Source organism: Rhinatrema bivittatum, chromosome 1 (assembly GCF_901001135.1).
Source record: "Rhinatrema bivittatum chromosome 1, aRhiBiv1.1, whole genome shotgun sequence".
Lineage (NCBI taxonomy): Eukaryota > Metazoa > Chordata > Amphibia > Gymnophiona > Rhinatrematidae > Rhinatrema > Rhinatrema bivittatum.
This window is the reverse complement of record NC_042615.1, coordinates 505,451,437-505,467,550: the sequence shown is the minus strand read 5'-3', so window position 1 is coordinate 505,467,550 and position 16,114 is coordinate 505,451,437. Positions and strand designations below refer to the sequence as shown.

Sequence of the window (16,114 nt, the reverse complement as noted above, 5' to 3'; positions counted from 1 at the left end):
ATGGAATAATGGCCTAACCCTTGTTTCTTTGGGGGCACCGGGAGGATGGCTCCTAAGTCCATGAGCCCGTCGAGCATCAAGTACTACACATGTTTCTTCACTGGGCCGCAGGGAGAGAAACCTGACCTTAGGGGGTCGAGCAAATTTTAAAGCGTAGCTGTGCTATAGAATATCCAGAACCCATCGGTATGAGGTAATTTTGACCCACTCCTCGTAGAAGAGGGAGAGATGTCCCCCTATCCTGGGGGTTGAAGAGTGGGCCAGCAATTCTTCATTGGGAAGACTTGGAAGAGGCCCCCTGAGGGAGGCTGTCTCAAGCTGGTCTTCGACCGTGAAAGGAATGAGACCAGGACTGCGACCGTGAAGAAGGAGGTCTGAGAGGCCGGTCTTGACAGTCGAAAACGCCGCTGACCCCAGAATCAGCTTCTAGTAGAATTGAACATCCTGGAGGTCCGAGGACAAACTCCAGCAGCTTATGTATCATGTTCTCTCCCAGGGATTTGAGGAGTTGTTCAAGATCCTCAAACAGTAATTTGCCTTTGAAGAGGAGAGATCCCAGCTGAGTCTTAGACTAAGAATCAGCTGACCAATTATGCAGCCAGAGGAGACGCCTGGCAGAGACTGCTGATATCATTGACCTGGCCAGGATACCTCAAAAATCCTTTTAAGGTAGACTTCAAGCTTCCGATCCTGAAGGTCTCAGAGGGCAGCTCCACCTGTGACTGGGATGGTAGTCCTTTTTGTGACCGCCATTACTGAGGCGTCTACCTTGGGGACTTTGAGGAGTTCTAGGATTCCTCCGGGAGAGGATAGAGCTTGTACATAGCCCTTCCTACTCTCAGATTAGACTCTGGTGAATCTCATTCTCTGGATAACAATTGAAGGAGCATAGGATGAAACGAAAACGTTTTCGCTGGTGGCGCATTCCGGCAAGGACGGGGTGCCCTTTCGTGGCCCCCGTACTGGTGCCAGGTGGATCCTGTGGAGCCTCAATATCCAACTCTGCTAGGACATGGGGGATGAGAGGATCAAGTTCATCCCTCTGAAACAGGCAAAGACCCTAGAGTCATCCCCTTCCATGTGCATGTGAGAAGTCAGATCATCTTGGGTCCTGGTCCAGCCCCAGAGCACCCTGGAGAGAAGGATCCAGATGGGGGACCACCCTGACGCGGGAGAATCCCTGAGGAGATGCAGTGGACCCCTGATCAACTGCAATGGACTGCAGAGGATCTGTCAATCTAATCACCTTAGGGGGTGGGGGTGGGCCTGAAGATGCATCCAGGTGCTGTTCCAAACTGGCCAAGTAAGCATTGTGCAAAAGCAGCAGAAAATCTGCTGAAAAAAGGCTGGGGGGGTGGAGGTCCCGATGGAGGTCCCGAGTGAGGAATGGCAGGAAGGTCCCCTGGCGTTGCCCCCTGGCCCGGGGGGTTAACTGGAGTTAAAACCGGTGGGGAAGGAGAAAAACCGCCATCTGAATCCTCATTTGGCTGCCTAGGAGCACCCGACTCTGAAAACAAAATGGCCACCGTTCCCACGTGAGCAGTCGCTGGAACGGTGGCCGCCTCAAACAAACGGGAGGCACCTCAAACAAATGCCTTCGCGAGAGAGCCGCGTCCCGGGCTCTCCGCAGGCAGCACATTGCGCTGAGCACGGCATGGGGGAAGGGAAAGTCTGATAATAAATGAGAAACACCCCTGGAGCCTGTTAGGAGTGGGTAAGGGAACCTTCGCTCTGAAAACGACTTGGCTTTTTTTTTTTATTAAAACAAAAGCAGAGGAATGTCGCCTCTCTGCTTGCGCTGCCCCAAGGAAGGTGGCGTCTCAGGGCAGTGGGCCGTCGTGAGGGGGGAAGAGGTTGGACCACCAACATTCACACCTAGAAGTCAGAGAAGCCTGAGAAGGAAAAAGTACAAAAACTTACCAAATCTACTCTGAAAAATGCCAGGTAATACTGCTACCAGTTCTGCCTGCAAGTTTGGAAGTGACTGAGAAGCCCCAGACACTGACCCATCCCCTGCTCAGGCCGCAGTACTATTATCCCGGCCGGGCCCAGACTAAGACCGGAGGCCTACCTGAGGAATGTCTTAGGTTCTGATGAAATTACATTTTTTTTTTTTTTAAATAAAAACTTTAACCAACCTCAGCAGGACCAGCTTTGGAGGCCGAGGGAACCAGAAGCCTCTAGTTATCAGGCCCTGTGGCAGGGTGTGGGCGAAACACAGTCAGCGATAACTAACCCCCTAGCCCAGCTCCACTGGAGGGATGGCCTGCAACGGTGCCTAACACCTCAGGGAGCAAAATCTCAGTTTAGCTAATCTAAACTAACTACACTACTAAACCCTAGGACTACAGGTAGCACTCTCTTATGTAGCAGTGTCCAAAGTTTTTCTTCTCTGACTCCATCTGCTGGTAGGGATACACAACCTACTGGTCTGGAATGATCTGAGTATGTACAAGAACATATACTTATCTGAACATGCAGGATCCTAAGGAGTTACATTTTTTTCCCCCCCAACTTTTGAAAGTTGGTAGCCAAAAGCAATTTCCTGTTACTGTGACCCATCCCTTCTCCTAGGTTTTCCACCCTTCCACTGGACAGCTCCTCTAACTTGAGCTGCTTGCTTTGGAGCTAGACACTGTTGCCCAACTTTAACACAAACTCCAATTCTCACCCATAGCCAGAAGATGCTCAACAGGGACACATGCACATGTCTGAATCCAGCACTTTCCAGCAGGCTCCACTGTGTAGGGTGGTTGCCAGTGGATTTGTGTCACACATCCAATACAGATCATACAGATATTCTTAAAAACCCTCCTACCCTGGGGAGGGATTGGCACTTGTAGGATTACTACCTCCCGCCCTCACCTTGAAGTAATCCAAGAACTGCTTGAGAGTCATCTCCTCCCCACTCAATTGGATGCCCTTCACCTCAAAACGATCCCAGAGTGTCCATTCATTGTCGTAATACTGCAAGAGAAAAAAAAAAAAAAAAAAAGAGGAATAAGTGAGCAAGATACTCTCACCCTCCTTGATGAGAGTCAGATCCCTAACCAAGGACAGACTGATCATTAGCTGCTCAAACTATAAGCACATCTTCCTATTAATCAGTGCACTGTGTCATATAACCTGTTTTATACACATTACTGGGACTAATAGAGCAAAGCAGCCAAGCAACAAAGTTAAGACTAAGCTCCACAGGGTTTGGCATGAAATATATCCAAACACACTGTATTGCTCCCACCTTGTGCCTTGGGGCAGCAATAGGTTCAGAGAAGCCAAAAAAGGGTAGCGCCAGGTTCATAAAGCCATTTTTGTAGGATTCCAGTTTCTTGTGGCCTTGCACAATTTTGTAGAGCTCCAGGCAGACCAGGCCCACTACAGCAGCTGTTGTGGTGGCAATGGCGGGAATGATCTTGCCAGCGATCAGCTTACTCTGAAACAAGAGAAATGAAAGTCCTTGAGAGCTTATGAAAGGATCAGTCTCCTCCACACCCTGTCCCTTCCTCTTCCAACATGTTCTGTGCAACACACATGCCCAATGGCTGCAGACCAACTAAAATCCACATGAATACTTACCTGTATGTATCTGTGTGTATGTACTGGCACATTAATAAAAATATTTACACATAAAATATGGGAAAACTGGTTCTTACCTGCTAATTTTCATTCCTGTAATACCACAGATCAGTCCAGACAAGTGGGATTTTTTTTTTTGTAATTAACATTTTATTAAACAGATAACGAAAAACATTTGACTACTCCTGACCACAACAGGTGTCAGTGTCTTCTGTTACATGTCAATCTGCATGTTATATGTTACACAGTATTATACCCTTGTACTGTTCCCTTGATTTCCCTCCCCCCCACTCCCATCCCCCCCTTTGGAGCTGATATTTAGATCAATCCAAGTTTGAAACATCTGCCAACTCGTACGAAATCGTTGAACATTGTCCCTTCTCAACGCAGTAAGATATTCCATATAATGTATCCACTTTAGTCGCTGCAGCACCGCTGTCAAAGATGGAGCTTTTTCCACTTTCCAGCCTTTTGCTATCTCCCCACGAACTGCCAAAGCCACGGCTTTTATAAATGGTTGTTGTGAGGACAGGACACCTGGCATATCATTGTGTAACAAAGCTCCTCTTGCGGTCCATCGAAAATCATTATGCATTATATCCCTTACCCAAGTTGCAACCCGCTCCCACAGCTGTTGAATGGCAGGGCAAGTCCACCACATGTGATAGAAATCCCCAACAAACCCACATTTTCTCCAGCATAAATTTCCTGGCATACATTTCATTTTATGTAATTTGTAAGGAGTCAGATACCAGCGGAATAACATTTTATAGCTTTGTTCCAATAATTGAGCCGACAATGAGCTATGGCGCACCTCATGAAAACACAAATCCCACTCTCGTTCTGACCATAAACCTCCCAGGTCTTTTTCCCAAGCTTTCAAGTGAGCCCCTCGAGAAAGACCCTCTCCCTGTAATAAGACATACAACTTGGAGATGGCCCCCTTAACCACATGCGCTTGGGCGCAGTAACATTCCAACATAGTTTTCCCTTTTATCAAATCTTGCCGCACCTCTTTGGAAGACAGAAAATGCTGAAGTTGATGGTATGTATACTGATCTTTTACAGACAGATCAAAAGTGGTCTTCACCACCTCAAAGGGCACCGCCTTTTGGTCACCCCAAACCTGTCCCAGAGATGTCAACCCTTTCTCTGCCCACGCTTGAAAGCGGTGTCCCGAGAGGCCCTCCGCGAACGCTGCGCATCCCCTTATTTGAGTGGAGTACCAATAACTGCGAAATCCCACCAACTGAGCCCTCCACCCATGCCATAAACTAAACGTGAGTGCTGTACACGGAGATACCTGTTCCCTCTCCAGACTAACCCTTGTACCCTTCCAAAATAATTGCCGGAGCGGTAGTCCCCGTGCCAAAGCCGTCTCTATTGTGACCCACTGCTTAGAATGAGTCAAATTATGGAAGTCCAATAGTACTTTTAATTGCGAAGCCACATAGTAATGAAGAAGGTGTGGAACTCCCAGGCCTCCCTCAGCTTTGGTATGAAACAAGACCGTTCGGGCTACCCTAGGAGGCCTTCTTCTCCAAATATAGGAGAACAATTTCGTCTGCAACCCCTTGAGACTTGCTGTCGGTACCATACACGGTAGGGTCTGAAAAAAATATGCCAGTTTAGGCAGATATGTCATTTTTATGGCAGCAATTCTACCCAGCCAGGATAACTCTAACCTGTCCCACACTTGAAGATCTTTTTCCAGCCTTTTAAATAAAGGTAAATAATTTTGATCAAATAAGGTGTGATAATCAGGCCCTATATGCACCCCTAAATACTTAACCATCCCCTTGGCCCACTGAAAAGGGAATCGCTGTTGCAAATGGATACGCTGTGGCTCCTGCAGATAAATGGGAAGCAGTTACGACTTATCTTTGTTGATTTTAAAGCCAGATACCCTGCCATACTTGTCTAATTCCGCTAATAGAGCCACCAACGAATCCTCTGGTTCTGTCAGCGTAAAAAGCACATCGTCGGCATACATGGCAATCTTATAATTACCATCTCCAATCTGAACCCCCACTATCTCCCCCATAGCCCTGATCCTGGCCGCCATCGGTTCTAAACTGATGGCAAACAACAATGGCGATAGAGGGCAACCCTGTCTGGTACCCCTTTGTACCGGAAAATTGTTGGAATACCCCCCATTCACCTTTATACAGGCTGCTGGATCCCTGTACAGTTCTTGTATCCACTGTAAAAACCCCCCTCCTAGGCCGACCTTCCGCATAACCTGGAAAAGAAACGGCCAATGCACGCGGTCGAACGCTTTTTCTGCGTCCACTCCGAATAGTAGAGATGGGGTTTTGGACTGCTTTGCATAATGAATGATATTAATGACTTTCCGAATGTTGTCACCCGCCATTCTACCTGGCATAAAGCCAGCCTGGTCTTCATGAATTAAAGAGGTGATTACGACTTGCAGTCGGTTAGCTAAGATCTTTGCCAGAATTTTCAAATCAATATTGATAAGCGAAATAGGGCGAAATGAACTACACAATATCGGGTCTTTACCTGGCTTGGGCAGGATGGTAACCCCAGCCACATTCGCTGACTGTAACAAATGTCCCCCCAGTCGCAACATATTAAACATGTTAGCCAATGGTACAACCAGCAAATCTCTAAACTTTTTGTAGAACAACGGAGTAAACCCATCTATCCCAGGTGCCTTTCCCGGTTTAAGCTCCATGATCACCGCTAATACCTCCGCTGACGTAATAGGTTGTCCCAGGCCCTCCGTCACCTCTGGCTCCAAGCAAGGCAGATGAATATCTTGCAGATATAAAGAGATATCCTCCTCAGAAACCCCCTCTTCATGAGTATAAAGCTTAGCAAAGAAATGATTAAATTGATCCCTAATCCCCTCCCCATCCATCACTAGGGACCCATCTGCCGCTTGGATTTTAGTGATCTGAGCTTGTGCCACCTGCGCTTTCAACTTATGCGCCAAAAGCTTTCCAGCCTTATTCCCATGTTCATAATATTGCTGTTTGGTTAGGTCTAATCTGTGCGCTAGCTCTGCCGCCTCCAGCATGCGCAATTGATAACGTAAATCCCCTAGTTCTTTTAGTAAAGCCCTAGAGGGATTCCGCTTGTGTGTTGATTCTGCCTTTGCTAATTGCCCTCTAAGCCATTCATGTCTTTGTGCTTTCTCTTTCTTTTTGTGGGCGGCTATAGCTATAAACCTGCCTCTTACCACTGCCTTCAGACAGTCCCAAACAATCCCATGTGAGACATCTGCTGTGGTGTTAAGGGACAGGTACTCTGTTATTACCTTGCGCATTTGTACTTCTACCTCTTTATCCTTGATAAGAGAATCATTTAATTTCCAAAATCGTCGCCCACTGTCTCCACACAAACTATGAAATTCCCACCACACAGGTGCATGATCCGACCAGGCTATATTGCCTATGCCAGCACCGACAGTGTTAGCGACCATGGTTTTATCAATTAGCAGGCAATCAATTCTGGTATAGGTATCGTGTGCCGCCGAATAAAATGAAAAATCTCTCCCCGCTGGATGCTTTTCCCGCCAGATATCTACCACACTCCATTTAATCATAAAGCTCTGAAAGGCCTTTCTATCAATTTTAGAATAATGGCCCCCTCTTTTAGAGCAATCAATTGCCGGGTCCCTGACTAAATTAAAATCCCCCCCTGCTATTACTATTCCACTCTTACACAGCAACAGCTTCTCATCAAGTTTCTGAAAGGTCTCTCTTTGCAAAGTGTTAGGACAATACACATTAACCAAGGTATACAAGATTTTGTTAATATATACAGAAACAATCAGAAATCTGCCTCCCTCATCTCTATAGACAGAGTTAATTTGCACCATTAGATCCCAAGATATCAAAATCCCCACCCCTGTGTATTTATGGGCGGGGGTACATGCAGCAAACTCCATATACGGATACTATGGAGAGCTCATCAACCTCTCATACTTTTTCCGTAAGTGTGTTTCTTGTATAAAAAGAATGGACGCCTTTAAAAGAGCAGCCTCCTTAAACAGTAACTTCCTTTTGAGCGGTGTGTTTAACCCCTTAACATTAAGGGATACCACTCTACATGTCATCTATCCAGCGATACTCTACCCCTACCATGCTATATCTTCCTATCAGATGTTCCCCCCCCACCTCTGACCCTAAAGACGTCAGATGTCCCGCTCCAACCTCTTACAGGTGACTTCGAGCTCCACGACCTCCCCCTGCCCTCCCCCCTTTCTGCCCTCCCCCTTGCTAGAACCTCCCACCCCCCACCCCCTTCTCTTCCCCGGACCCACCACTGAAGCATCAGTAGTGTATCTCGGTGAAGCCCACAACCTCCCTTCCCTCCCCCCACGCCCCACTATACTTATTTAACCAATATCAGTATAACTCAAAACAGCGTTTATAAGTCACTCAGCATATGTCCTCGGTGATTCAAAACACGATCACCAAAACTGTTGAAGTAAATCAAACTGGAATCCACACATCAGAAAAAGAGTAACAAATACAATGCAGGAAAGTCGTGGTTACTTCCGATTTGGTGGAAAAACAGATCCTTTGCACACCAGTTAGGAACGCCACTGCATTCACTCTATGCCCTCTCTTGTAGCGTCGGTATCCAGGGACTTGCGGCGAAGTCGAGATCCAGATTTCCCAACTCTTTGCCACCGAGGCCGGTGGCCGGTCTAGCCCGCGAATCGAGTCCGCCATGTGGTCTTCCTCCGGCAATGTGAAACCCACTCCCGCCAAAATGGCCGCCGCCTCTTCCCGATTTTTAATACGGTGCGTGATTCCATCCACCGTAAAGGCCAAGCCGCCTGGATATAGCCACCTATATCTTACTGATTCTTTACGCAGCAGACTAGTCACCGTTTGCAGGTCCCGCCGCTTTTGCAATGTGGCAGAGGCGAGATCATTGTAGAGAGCAATTTTGTGACCCTCCCATGTAATAGAGCCCATGCGGCGCGCCCTTTGCATAATTTCATCTTTTTGATTAAAATGATGAATACAAGCTATTATGTCTCTCGGAGCATTATTGCGCGGGTTTCCCAGAGCGCGGTGCGCACGATCAATTTCAATAAGCTCCTCCGTGCTCCGATCTCCCTCGCCGCCTGTGTTGAGTACCTCACAACATATTTTTTGCACCACGGCACGGACATTTGAATAGGCTTCTGATTCTGGCACACCGCGCACACGAATATTGGATCGCCGCGCCCGATTTTCCATATCTTCCATCTTCAACATAATGTCCTCGTTTTTACTCTGAAGCGCTTTAATGTCCGATTTTACCCTGGCTTGCTCAATAATCTGTCCTTCTACAATTTGCTCCACATCCTCTACACGTCGGCCTAAATCTCCCATCTCGGATCGGAACTCCGCTAGGGCTGCCTGCATGTCTGTTTTCATGGTTTTTATATCCTGCTTTATCTCTTGAAACCAGATTCTAAAGTCCTCCTTAGTAGGCTCCCCGAGCGGCACAGGTGCGTCCGCATTCTGAGTATTACTTGCCTCAGAAAGTTGCTGGCAGCCCTCGGTATCCATCTTATCAGCCTCCGTGCCGGGATCGTCCCACAGGGCCGCAAATCTCGATCCGCTCGCCTCGTACGAGAAAGACTTTAAATCTACCGGTTTTTTTCTGGAGGCCATGCTTGGGATATTGTGCAACAGATTACAGCAAATTGGATCGTCAATCACGTTATAAAATCGCTGTTTTTTATAGTGGTTGTGAAAGCGTGGAGGGAGCTAACGCTTCAAGCGTCCATATCGGAAGGCTGACGTCACTTCCCCTCAGACAAGTGGGATTTGCATCCCTACCAGCAGATGGAGGCAGGCAAGAAACTAATTTTCCTTCCCCTGTACATACCCGGATCAGTCCAGACTCCTGGGATGTACCAGAGCTTTACCACCTGGGATGGGATCCGGAGAGGCCCGCTCGAAGCACTCCCTCTCCAAATCCTCCTGAAACTGGAGCCTGGACATCCAATCCGTAATGTCTCGCAAAAGTATGCAGATATTTCCATGTAGCCGCCCTGCAAATTTCCTGCAGTGATACCATCTGACACTCTGCCCAAGACGCCGCTTGTGAATGTCTAGAGAGGGCACGCAGATCCGAAGGAAGGGATTTACCATGAAGGAAATAGGCCGAACTAATAGCCTCCTTTAGCCAACAAGCTATAGTAGCTTTGGATGCCTGCTGTCCTCGTTTAGGACCCCTCCACAGCACAAAAAGATGGTCAGTCACACGAAACTCATTGGTAACCTCAAGGTAACGCAGGAAAGCTCTGCGAACTTCAAGCTTCCGCAAGTCGCTAGCCAAAGGATTTGAATGGTTTAAGTCCATGAAGGCCGGCAGCTCCACCGATTGGTTGGCATGAAAAGAGGAAACCACTTTGGCAAGGAAGACAGAACAGTCCTTAAAGAAATGCTAGAATCTGAAATCTGCAGAAAGTGTTCCCTACAGGAAAAACGCCTGGAGTTTAGACACCCTACGAGCCAAAGTAATTACTACCAGAAAAATCACCTTTAAGGTAAGATCTTTTAGAGTCAATCTCTTCAAAGGCTCAAAAGGCGCTGAGCAAAGAGCAGTGAGGACTAAATTCAAACTCCACGACATAAGGATGCAAGTGTTTTGCTCCCTTAAGAAATCGAACTACATCCGGATGTGCCGCTAACACTACACCCTGGATGGAACCACACAAACCACCAAGTGCTGCAACCTGCACTCTGAGAGAACTACATGACAACACTTTAGAAAGACCGGATTGTAAAAAACACAGAATATCCGGGTAGGCGCAACCTCACAGTCCGAACACCAAGACTCAAAAACTTTCCATACTCTAACATTTTGTTTGTCATGTTTTGTATACTGTCATTCGATTTTGGCATCAGAATGGTTTACAGAAAGTAAATTACAGTCAGTTTATACATTCGTGATAAAGTTCAGAAACAATTAGAATGGGGTTAGAGGGTGGGGTGGCTGGGTAGGAAGTAAGTGGGATGAGTCTAACAGGTGAGTTAGTGAAATAGGGTGGACAAATAGTTAATAAGCAGTTAACTATGCTCTAACTCGTTATGTCTTAGAATTTCAAGAGATCGTAGAAATGTCATTGTTCAGATTGGTTGAAGTGAGATTGGTAGAAGTCTTATGCGATCGGAGAAGCATAGCTACCACAGCCGGAGAATAGCCTTTGCGAATTAACCTCTGCCTTTCAAAATCCATGCCGCTAGACAGAAGCGATAGATGTCCTCCAAAAACAGGCCCTTGATGCAGGTCTGGGAGAACCAGAAACCGCCGAGGACTGTCCACCGCGAAATTGAGAAGGTCCACAAACCAGGGACGTCTCGGCCATTCTGGAGCTATCAGAATGACCTCTGTTGGATGGATCTTTACCCGCCGGAGCACTCTGCCAATCAATGGCCAAGGTGGGAAGACATATAGCAGAACCTCGGTGGGCCAAGGCAACACTAGGGCATCTACCCCTTCTGCTGCCGTCTCTCTGCGACTAGCGTAGAACCTCTGTGCTTTGGCATTCCGAAAAGTTGCCATCAGGTCCATGCTGGGTGTGCCCCATGCATCGCATATGAGTTGAAAGGCTATCTCTGCTAGCTCCCATTCTCCGGGATCTATACAGTAACGACTGAGAAAATCTGCCTGCACATTGTCCACGCCAGCGATGTGAGACGCTGCTATACTTACCAAGTTTAGCTCTGCCCAGCTGATCAATTGGCGAGCTTCTATTGCCACTGGTTGAATTCTGTTTCCTCTTTGGCGAATGATGTACGCCACCGTTGTCGCATTTGTCTGAGAGAATTCTGACATTTCCCTGGAGGAGAGGATGGAACACTTGCAATGCTAACCATACCGCCCTGGTTTCCAGTCGATTGATCAACCAGAGCTATTCGATGGGGGACCAAAGTCCCTGCACTGATTTTCCTTGGCATACCGCATCCCAACCTGAGAGACTGGCATCTGTGGTGACCATTGTCCAGTGGGGCACCTCCAGAAGAACTCCTTGGGTTAAATTGTCTGTCACTAACCAATCGAGACTGGCTCGCACTGTCTCCGTAAGCAGTACAGGTAGATGAAAAAGCTTGGAGACTGGGTTCCATCGGGAAAGTAATGCAGACTGTAAAGGTCTCATATGAGCAAAGGCCCAGGGTACCAGTTCTAATGTTGAAGTCATCGACCAGAGAACCTGTAAATAATCTCTGACACTGGGTGGGTGCTTGAGCATTAAACCTCTAACTTGGACTTGCAGCTTGGAGATGCGTTCCATGGTAAGAAAAAAACTCTGCCTTGCTAAGTGTCGAAAAGAGCACCAAGATATTCCAACGACTGAGTGGGTTCAAGTTGGCTCTTGGTGAGATTGAACATCCAGCCTAGGGATTGAAGCTGAAGTACTTTCTGAATTGCCTCCTGGGCAAGAGCTTTTGACTTTGCACAGATCAGCCAATCGTCCAAGTAAGGATGCACCAGTAACCCCTCTCTGTGGAGATGGGCTGCCACCACCACCATCACCTTGGTGAATGTCTTGGGTGCTGTAGCCAGACCGAAGGATAAAGCCCGAAACTGAAAATGCTGATGTAGAACTGAAAACCGAAGAAATCTCTGGTGGTCTGACCGAATGCTTATGTGAAGATACACTTCTGTGATGTCTAAGGATACTAGAAACTCTCCCTTGCGAACCGAGGCAATGACAGACCGAAGCGTCTCTATGCGAAACCAGGGAACCCGGAGACATATGTTTACACTCAAGATCCAGAATGGGCCAAAAAGATCCCTTTTTTTGACACTATGAAGTAAATGGAGTAACAGCCCTTCCTTCTTGCCTCTGGAGGCAGACGATGGCTCCTAGTTGCAGAAGTCATTTAAATGTGTCCTGCATCGCTCTTTTGGTTTCGTAACCGCAGGGAGAAATTAGAAATCGGTCCCGAGGACGCCATGCAAAATCTAAAGCGTAGCAGTCTCTTATCACGGTAAGGACCCACTGGTCCGTCGTTACTTTGGTCCATTCCTCATAAAACAGGGACAGCCTGCCCCCTATCTCCGGCACAGAGGAATGGACCTGCACCCCTTCATTGTGATGCTTTTGCACTGGAAGCAGACTGGGAGTTACCAGGTCTGCCAAATTGACAGCCCCGAAAGGACTGGGACCAAGTCTGTTGCCTGTTAGGAGCTTGCCAAAAAGGGGCCGCGGCCAGTCTAGATGGGCGAAATCTTTGATTCCCTCTGAATCTGGCCCAAAAGGCAAAGGAACCTCTGGATTTCGGTCTATCCTCTGGTAACCAATGAATCTTATTCTCACCCAGAGATTGGATCATATCTTCTAGATCCTTACCGAAAGTAGTTTGCCTTTGAAGGGCAAGGACCAGTTTCTCAATCAGAGGAGCCTACAACCTGAGACAGCTGAAACCATGGATCTGGCCGATGTGCACAAAAGATCATGCAGTGCATCCGCGCTGCATGCCACCGAAGCTTCCAGACGACCTGCCTGGACCGCCTCTTCATCCGATAAGTCAGCATTAGCTTGCAATTGCTGAAACCAGCGGAGACCCGCTCGTAAGGTGAAATTGCTAAAAATAGCCGCATGCACTCCCAGTGCAGAAACCTAAAAAATCCTTTTAAGCTGCACTTCTAATTTCCTGTCTTACAGGTCCTTGAGTGCTGTAGCTCCAGTGATCGGAATTGTGGTCTTCTTGGTAACAGTGGACACTGCCGCATCTACCCTGGGTACTTGAAGCAGCTCTAAAGCATCCTCTGGCAGAGGATATAGCTTCCAAGGCCTTACTCACTTTCAAACCCAGATCCGGGGTATCCCATTCTCGGAAAAGCAAATCTGTAGCCGAGAAATGAAGACGAAAAGAAGAAGCAGGGCCTCTCAGACCCAGCAACACAGGATCCATAGCATGCCCAGTTCAGCTAAAATAGCAGCAATAAGAGGACCCAACTCCTTTCTAAAAAGGCACACCGCTTTTGGGTCATCCCCCCTCCGCAGCATGTGTCCCACGCATTACGCTATGGTGCTGTAAATCAGTCTACATCCACCCCCTGCGGGGGTTTGGGCTGGAGGTCTGGGTCATCTGGATCAGTGTCCTGACTAGAAGTATCTGACGTAATCTGGGAAACCCCTGACCGATGGATGCGTTTAGGCTGAGTAGGCTCCGCACCTCCCTTAGGGGTAGACCGTTTCTTAGCAGAGGACTTAGAACTCTGAGAAACAATCTTTTTACCAGATTGCAGCTTCCCTAACTTCCTCTCTGAACACCACCACAAATTGTGAGGAGGAAGAGGAGTCAAAGGCCCCCTTCGGGGCTATCCTCCATGGCAGGGGAAATAGGATGTGAAGGTTCCCTGTCCATTGGAACACCTTGCTGGGGAGAAAAGAGGAAGTAAAATCCTTTCCTCCAGCACTGCACTAGTCACAACCCTGAAAGACTGAAAAAGAGCCCCCGTTTCTGCATTGAAAGGGAACTGATCAGCTTTAGAGTGAATTGCAGCAGAGGTCCCCACAAGGACTTGGGCAGACTTTGCTTTTGCTAGTTTTGCAGAATTAGTATTTTTTCTGGCTCCCGACGACCCCTCCCCATCTGGGATACAATCATAGCAAAGATCCTCCCTAGAGATTCACGCATGGCAAACTGACTAATGTAGCATTGATTTATGACAGAAAAGTTAAATTAAACAAAATACAACAAACTGACAAATTGTGAAGAAATAGTCAAAAACAAAAAGCTAACACTGTGCTGAGAGAGAGAGAGAGACACAACGCTTGTGAAGACTAAAGTAAATTTTTTTTTTTTTAAATTATAAAACTTGCCCAGGTGGAGTGAGCCGGGCTCCCCGGTATTGCACCCAGCTGCTGAGAAAATAAGTAGGGCCTTCAACCCTGTGAAGCAGCTACCTCAGACCAGCGTGGGATGGTTCTCTCAGAACCTAATGACCACCTGGGAGGCTAACGATCACTGTGCTGCCACAAGCTGCTTTCTTATGCTCTCTTTTTTTTTTTTTTAAATAAAGCTTAAACAAGGCAGAAAACAAAAAACCCCCTAAACTAAACACAAGAATAACCAAGTAAGCACACAGCCCAGACTGTAGGTTTGGCACCTCCCCATCTGCTGGAGACAGAAGAATACTGCCAGACTGTAGGTGGCACCATTCTATTTATAGGCAGAGCAATGCTATGGTAACTGCTCTGTCTCCATCTGCTAGAGGGGGGAAAAATTCCAGGAGACTGGACTGATCCGGGATTGTACAGGGAATTTTCTTAGGCAATGGGAAGGCACTAGGACAGGGGTCGGGAACCTATGGCTCGCGAGCCAGATGTGGCTCTTTTGATGGCTGCATCTGGCTCATAGACAAATCTTTAATAAAAAAGTAAACATCTTGAGTATCCATTGTGCTAAAAGATAGACATGCCGGTTGGGAAAGGGGAATACTGTCTACCCTCTGGGCACGGTTTTCGGTGAGGGATGATGGGGGAAATGTCCACAATGAGATATTGGGTGCGGTTGTAAGGTGACAAGATGTGTGGGCTTGCTGTTACGGGGACATCATAGATACCACATAGGGAAGGGGAGGGATGGGGGGGGGAGGAAAGGGGGGGGGATAAAAACATGCAAAACAAAGATACTATGGTATAATGGAGTCAGTTTATTGTACAATGTACATAGTTACATGCTGTGTTACACATACTCCGGTTGTATTATTTGATTGGAAAGTGTCAATAAAAATATAAATTAAAAAAAAAAAAAAAAAAGTAAACATCTTAACAACCCCCCCCCCACCCTCCTAACCCCCCCCCCAAGACCTGCCAAAAGTCCCTGGTGGTCCAGCGGGGGTCCAGAAGCGGTCCGGGAGCGATCTCCTGGACTTGGGCTGTCTGCTGCCAGTAGTGAAAATGGCGCCGACGGCCCTTTGCCCTCACTATGTCACTGAGGTCGACCAATGGCGGCGGTAGCCCCTGTGACAGTGAGGGCAAAGGGCCCTCCCGACAAGCAACCGGTACAAACTCCGGCCCGCAGGCCACACCATGCGGCATTATCCTCGAGCTAAATTAGGATCGGGGCCCAATAAAAGAACCAGCGCGACCAAGACAAACCTCCGTGAGCTCATAGAAACTGAAAACAAAGGAAGGCCGAAAGAGACAGCTAGGCCAGCTCAGAAATTAAATAAATCACCTCAGTGGGTTTTTTTTTTTTTCCTTGTGTGCAGATCTTCAGAGAGTGAGTGAACCGGGTTCCCTGGTATCACCCTCAGCCGCGGGCAGTTACAGGGCTCCCAACCCTCTGCTCCAGAGCCTCTACTACCAGGGGGGATGCTCCCACCAGGACCTAGCAACCCCCTGGGAGGCTTAAAGATATCTTCTCTGTCTTTTTTTTTTTTTTTTTTTACTAAATCCTTGTCTTTAAGATTCCCAAAGGAACGAATACCAACAACCTAAAAACCTAACACGAAACCCAGGCTGGAGACAGAGAAATACTGACAGACTCTAGGTGGCACCTCAGGAGTATAGAATGGAGTCCGTTAAAACTTCTGTCTCCAT

The 16,114-nt window shown here is 47.6% G+C and overlaps 1 protein-coding gene across 3 annotated transcripts in view; it reads right to left on the bottom strand.

Annotated features, from left to right (window-relative positions):
* The window catches only part of UBA1 (ubiquitin like modifier activating enzyme 1), a 265,897-nt gene that overhangs the window by 14,065 nt on the left and 235,718 nt on the right, over positions 1-16,114 (bottom strand). For all 3 annotated transcript variants that reach the window (XM_029610608.1, XM_029610599.1, XM_029610616.1), the window contains 2 exons: positions 3,242-3,433; positions 2,866-2,967 (listed from right to left, as the gene is read on the bottom strand). In XM_029610608.1, coding sequence (XP_029466468.1) covers positions 2,866-2,967; positions 3,242-3,433 — 294 coding nt within the window. The remainder of the gene's footprint in view (positions 1-2,865; positions 2,968-3,241; positions 3,434-16,114) is intronic.